General features: G+C 37.7%; 1 protein-coding gene across 1 annotated transcript; it reads left to right on the top strand.

Annotated features, from left to right (window-relative positions):
- The first annotated feature begins 6 nt into the window (after positions 1-6).
- LOC125039527 lies at positions 7-1,347 on the top strand. Its single transcript, XM_047633559.1, has one exon. It carries the CDS (start codon positions 23-25, stop codon positions 995-997), a length of 975 nt encoding a protein of 324 aa, XP_047489515.1. The 5' UTR covers positions 7-22; the 3' UTR covers positions 998-1,347.
- The last annotated feature ends 5,895 nt before the right edge of the window (positions 1,348-7,242 follow it).

Raw genomic sequence — 7,242 nt, 5'->3', positions numbered from 1 at the left:
GGCCAGCAAGCCCTGGACCGGGATGATACAGCCAGAGGAGGCGCGGCCGGGGGTGGAGGAGGAGGCGCGGGCGGGGGTGGAGGAGGAGGCGCGGCCGGGGGTGGAGGAGGAGGAGGCGCAGCCGAGGGAGGACGTGGGGAGCGGCGCGGCCAACCTGATGTTCCCGACGGCGAGCCCCCCGCCGCCGGCCGCGCACAACGCCACGACGGAGGCCGCCGAGGGCACCGGCTCCTTCGCGTTCCCGTCGCACATCTCGCTGGCCGAGAAGGAGGAACCCCTGCACAGCGTGCGCACAGAGGGCGGGTGCGCGCTCAGCAAGGGCATGGTCCAGTTCAACGGGTCGTGCAAGCGGTTGCTGGCGCGCAACACGTGCGCCGAGGACGAGTGGCTGGTGCTGCTGGAGGGCGTGGCGCAGTGCGCGCGGCGGCCGTGCCCCTGGGGCATGATTCCCTTCGAGGAGCACTGCGTGGACCCCATCGACCTCTCGGTGTGCGACAGAGGTCAGGTCCTGTACATCGACTTCAGCGGCAGGTCGGTGTGCGACTGCGACGCGGGCTTCCTGTACAACCCGTGGAGCGGCAACTGCAACGCGCTCCACGAGAAGGGCTCCTGCGGCTTCGGCGAGTACCTGGATGTGTCTGCGAGCGGCATGGTGGAGTGCGTGCCCAACCCCTGCATATCGGACGGCTATGTGAAGGCGGGGAAGAAGTGCTACCGCAAGATGTACGGGGGCTTTTGCGAGGACGCCAACCTACGGTTCCACAACAACAACAACACGGCCGAGTGCCTCAAAGTGGCGCTGCACAACATCCTGGACGTGCCCGAGCTACGCGCGTGCCCGGCCGGCTCCATCAGGGACTACCTAAACGTGTGCCGCAAGACCTTCCACTTCTCCACGCTCTCCTCGTACCCCATTATGTACGGCGGCTGCCCAGGGGGCTTCGTGCTCGACCCCAGCGGCATCTGTAGGAAGATCAGCACGCTCTTCGGGAGGTAACGGCGGGCGCGGCCTTAGGTACTCTCTTGGCCACAAGTTAAACCGAGGGAGAGAACCTGTACTTTCCTTCTCTATTATTATTATTATCTTCTGCGTTAGTATTTTTCCCAGGAGCACATTTTATAGTTAAAGTCAAACACGTCTTGTAGTTTGAATGCGGCGGCAGCAGAGGGCTACGAGAGCCTTAGGAGGTTTGTCAAGAATGAGTCTTCCACGCCCGGTGAATGTTGTTGTGTGAAAGTAAACAAAGACATTTTTATTTGTTATAATTTCCAGTATTTGATATATATACATTATTAATCTGTGATACTATTTAAGTGGTTTATATTAAATATAAATATATAATTAAATATGCCTTTTATTTGGTTGAAGTGGTAGAGTTTCAATGGATATATATGTATTCATATAAATATATATAAAAAAAAATTACGTATCTAATGAAATGAATTTCAGAATGGTTGAAGTGTTCTGGAACTGTCACTAACTAGGGCCCTGCATATGTCATTAGCATATTTTCAATGACTTCTGATGCTTTGCATTTGACAAGTCATATTACATGAGTTTTATTTTTAAATGAACTACGGTCAATGCAACTAAAGATTTTATCTAATAAAGGTGACAATAACATTTACAGTTCATCAGAAGAAGCAGATCAATTCACAATATTATTGTTTATAATATCATAGCATTTAATGTTTTATGATGTACTGATACTGTAACACTCATGAAAGAAATAACACCACAGAGTTCTGTTATTCATACATTTTAATTGCATCTATACAGAAGAATCTAGACATAACAGAAAAGATTTATTACATACTGACATCAACATTAAGGGATAGTTGATTTCAAGATAAATAGAACATCGGCAGTTTTCGCATTTAATTGGAATGTGAATATCTAGTACAAATATCATCTTTATCTTAACAAGTATCTAGAGTGAAATAGGCACTCACATGTACAGAAATAAACACACACACACACACACACACACACACACACACACACACACACACACACACACACACACACACACACACACACACACACACACACACACACACACACACACCTTGCTTTTGCACAAAAAAGATGCTAACACTTTTCATTAATAGTCTACAATTGAAAGTGTAATACTATCTACACATCACACTATGTGAGAAAGAATGTAATATTCTGAAAATATATTTGGGCTATGAGAAGATTCTGGCCTTACACTTTCCCTAAAAATGAGTATGTCTTACTTTGAGGTACTAAACCCTTATCACAAGACAGAGTAAGTGACTTCTATCAACTCAAAGTTTGGGAAGTTACAGGGTCATCTTTCAGGACATGTTTTCTTCCCGGGAAGAGGGGTAATACAGTAGTTGCTTTAAAAAAAATAAAAAAAAAATTCAAACCTTCTTTTGCGCGCCTTCTGTCTCCAGAGAAAGGATGAGTTACTTTACCAGTTACTTAACTTGTCAACCGAAACCAAAAGCACTACATCACACTCCCTGTAATGGGATACTTGTTCTCTTCATAAATAGACTCTCCATTTCTTGGTAGGCCTCCTCTCCATTGAAATTGGATGTCTTTTTCCCAATAACACAACAAAAAATAGGGATTAAAGCATACTTACAATAAAAAAGGGAATACTATGCAAAAGAGAATTCATTTGAAAAAGCAAAAACCCAAAGGGTTTTTGCAAAAAAAGGGGATTTTTCATTTGTATTACAGGTGTGCATCACTTTCCACACGGGAGACCCCACTGTTTGAGAGAATTCATTCACTTCATTCATAAAAGAGAGTGCCCCACACCATTTGTAAGCAGCCTCATTGCATTCACATATCAACCCGATGCCGAAGGCAGGGTCGTACGTACTTTGCCATGCCTGTAATTTTTACTTTTTTTAATTGTTTTTACACATAGGGGCCCTACATTGTACTAAGTCACCAATGAGCAATTATGATTTACTGCCTGTCTCGCTTCTTTACCAATTTCCTTGATTTAATAAAATTTTTATGTTATCTTTTTTTGCGTTACTAATATTTTAGATATAGTAATTATATGTTTATGATAAAATCACCATCGATTTAAATTGCAAAAGTAAAAAATACGTTTTTTGTTAATTAAGGAAAGGTGAAATCGGTTTAGGGTCACAAGTCTTAATTCACCCCTTTGTGGCTAAGAACTCCCCGGCCATTTTGGGGCAGACATTTCACAAAAATATAAAAAATGAACCGAGCATTTTCCCCATTTTTTATTCCTTTTCCCTGGCGGCATGGGCTTAACACCCATTCCATTCATAAAGTGAGACCCACATCATCCAAGTCAAAATCTACTCACAAGGAAAGATGGGTTTATAAGGGTGAGTCTTGGTCTTTGGTTTTAACAACTTTATCTCAGATTCTGGGGAAACTTCTTTCTCCCCAAAACATTTCAATTGAACTGAAACTTGAAAGAAATCTTACATGGAAGTAGAGAAAAGGGGCGCAAATAGGTGTATTAGAAAAAAAGTTGTATGTGGGTTGTAGTAGTTGTTTGTTGTTGTTGTATGATGTTGTTGTATGTTTGTATGTTGTGTTGTATTTTCCAACCACCCACAAAAACCCCAACAAACCACCCCACACAAACACACCCTCTCACTCCTCACCCACCAAACACAACCCACACCAAAACACCACAAAACCCCCACAAAACTAAAAACATCAACAACCCCAAACACCTCACAAACCCCCACACACTACATATTAAAAGAAAAAATTTGTTTAACCAAAAAATAAAGTGCTCAGTAAATATAAGTGAAAGAGCTTTCAAATCTGATGAAACCTATATGACACATTACAAAAAAAAAAAAAAAAAAAAAAAGAAAAGAAAAAAAAAAAATTTTATAAAATTTTATATAATATTTATATTTATATAATACTTTTACATAATACATATATAAATATTGTATATAGTATAAAAATATTTCTAATTTTTTATAAAGTAATAAATATATATATATATATCATTATTAATTATATATATAAAATAATTTTTTATATATTTTTATTTATATTTATTTATTTATTTTATATATATACAACATATTTAATTATATTTCATACTTATATATATATACATACATATATATTTATATACTTATATATTTTATATATATATGTTATATTTTGTATATTTATGTATTTTAAAATTTATATTACAAATTTTTATAAAATTTTTATATTTTATAGGAAAATTATGTTTATATTTTTTATTTTATTTTATATTTATATATATTATATTATTTATATATATATATATATTTATTTATATTTATTTTATATTTATTAATTATTATATATTTTATATTTATTTTATATTATTTATTTTACATATTTATTTTATTTCATATATATATAAATTAATTTATATATATAATTTTATATATATATATATATATATTATATATATTTTTATAGATGAGACGATCTCAAATAAATGAAAAAAAATAAATAAAAATAAAAAGAGCCTGTAATCCAGTGGCACAAACAAACCGATCGGGAGTCCCTGAGCCAGTTCTGCAGGGGAATGCCTCTATCACATGTCGGTTCCGGAGCTGACTAGAAGAAACTTAAGGCAGTCGGACAAGAAGGGAAATGCAATGTCCTAGGCATCACCTTGTTCGTGGTGAGGGCCTTTTAAAAACTTAACCTTTTACTCGATGGCAAATGAAGCACGACGATAAGAAGATTAACTTGATATTATACTTGTAGGAAGCTCTTATTCAGCTCAAATAAAATGTCTGAATGCTTTAACAGGAAGACAATTCAATATCTTAAAAATGCAAAGAAAGAAAGAAAGAAAAGAAAAAAATCCATTAAATGCCTCAACTATACAGGCAAACAATGGAGCAGTGGCTTTTGTATATAAGGTTGAAAACTGCTTAACAAAGGCAAAATCCTGAGGGTTTGCACTGGGATGTTAGTTAAACCATCATCTTCATAAATGAAAACTGCCAAGACTCAATTATAAAATGAATACAGCAAATAGCCAAAAAACAAACAAGAAGATTTTTTTATTTTGAAACCCAAAAAAAGGGGAAAAGTAGAATTAAAATTTGATAGATAAATGGGGGGGGGGGATAAAACAAAAACACACCAAGCCCTACAAATAATCGCTGCTGGGTCTCGTGCTTAAAGAAATTTAAACAGTAAGCAACTGCCACATGTAAACAATAATAATAACTGAATAATAATAACTGAACTCCTTATAGTTACTGATCAACAACACAAAAGCTTGTCGATGTCACAAATACCACAACCAAAATTATGCCTCAAAGACCCCAAAGACCATGACATGAAATGACATGAACAGAGGAGAAGAGTAGAAAGAAAATGAGAATTGTGGAAAAGAAAAAAGGGGGGGGGGAGAGGGGGGGGAGGGAGGGAGGGGGGGAAAGGAGGGAAGGAGAGAAGAGAGAGAGAGAGGGGAGAGAGAGAGAGAGAGAGAGAAGGGGGGGGGAAGGGGAGAGAGGGGAAAGGGAAAGGGGGGGTGAGAGGGAGAGAGAGAGAGAGAGAGAGAAGAGGGGGGGAGAAGAGAGGGGGAGAAATAGAGGAGAAAAAAGAGAGAGAGAGAGGGGGGGAAGAGAGGGGAGAGAGGGGGAGAGAGAGAGGAGGGTGAGAAGAGAGAGAGAGAGGGGGAAAAGGGGGAAAAGGGGGGAAAAAAAATGGGAAAGAAAGAGAGAAACACTGGAAGACTTCAAGAAGAACAGCAAGAATATTAGAATAAAAAAAATTCTCCTTTGTTAAATAAAAGATCAATATGTTTAAAAAAATGTCTTTACAATTCCCCTATAATGTTCCTAATTTTTTAGGCTTACATGATGTTAATAATACCCAAAATGGAAACGGGGCATTTTACTAACAAAAACTCCAAAAAAGAAATCTCAACCAAATATATCCATGCCTTATTGATGTCAAAAACAAAACAAAACACTGAAGGTTTTAAAAAAAACATTCTATCATTTGCAAAACAATGAACAGCATTTCAAAGCATTGCGATTCCACATTCAAAAAGTGAACTCTTGGGCAGTGAGATGTGTTAATGTGAGTCTTTCCACGTAATCCTCAACTAATGTAGTACAGATTTTTAAAAAAAATATTATAATATTCTAAAATTTGGAATTTGGAAGAACTTCATTATCTAAATGACTGTAAATCTAAATACCGGAAATGTCAATATTATTGAAGTTCTTAAAGCTGATTTATTGACTCTACATACTGTTGTAATGCATTGCAGGATCCAACAAGGAATGCCTAAAAAAATAGTTTGATTTTAACTTTGTAGTGGTCTTTGTTTTGAATAATGTAGTAAAAAAATATGGCCCAATGATGGGAATTTTAAAATCACTTTTGCACGCATAAAAAAAACATTTATTTTTACTCCCCTATGGCTACAAAAAATAGACAATAACTCTGCCCCCCTCCCCATTCCAGCGATAGACCCAAATGTGCTGTGTGAACTTAATCCTTTACCTCCAACGAAATTAATTTTTGACCAATCCTTTTTGACATACCCTGTGAATTCAAAAAGTGCTTCTCTCTCTTCTTCCACGGACATTTTTCAAAAATGAACAAAAAAATTAGAAGTCTTTTGCTGCAATATCTTTTTCATGTGAGTGTGCATGAGGGCTGGGGCTATAGTCAAGAACAACCCATTGTAGGATGTTGAGTAAAAATGATGTCACTGGGATTAGGTACCCCACAGAGTAATAGCTGGACAAAAGGGTATAGGTACCCTATAGAGTAGTAAGTGGATAATAATGCCACTGCTTGTCTGACTGATCTTACCTAGTAATTCTATTGGGCCATTTCAAACTGCTGGTACTTGACTATAGCCTCAAAGCAACAAAAGGGAAGACAGTGAAGACAAGAGAAGAAAAGAGAAGAGAGAGAAAAAATAAAAAACAAAAAAAAATTATGCCCAAGGCATTTTGCTATATGGCTTCTTCAGGAAATGTAATAGCTATGGCTAAAGGGCATTTGGCATAATCCAGAGAAGCCTTTGCTTTTCCCTTCATGGTTCTATTTCCACCTTGGGGGTTTTTGTGGGGAATGATTACTTTTATATTATATATATATTATATATATATTAATATACATACATACTACATACATAATAATCATAACATATATTTATATGTGGTGTGTGTGTGTGTGTTGTGTGTGTGTGTGTGTGTGTGTGTGTGTGTGTGTGTGTGTGTTTGTGTGTGTGTGTT

Source organism: Penaeus chinensis, chromosome 3, assembly GCF_019202785.1.
Source record: "Penaeus chinensis breed Huanghai No. 1 chromosome 3, ASM1920278v2, whole genome shotgun sequence".
Classification (NCBI taxonomy): domain Eukaryota; kingdom Metazoa; phylum Arthropoda; class Malacostraca; order Decapoda; family Penaeidae; genus Penaeus; species Penaeus chinensis.
This window is presented reverse-complemented; position numbering and strand designations above follow the sequence as displayed.

Bases quoted from the DNA above. Each gene is read 5' to 3' on its own strand.
- LOC125039527 (XM_047633559.1), top strand. From the start codon at position 23: ATGATACAGCCAGAGGAGGCGCGGCCGGGGGTGGAGGAGGAGGCGCGG.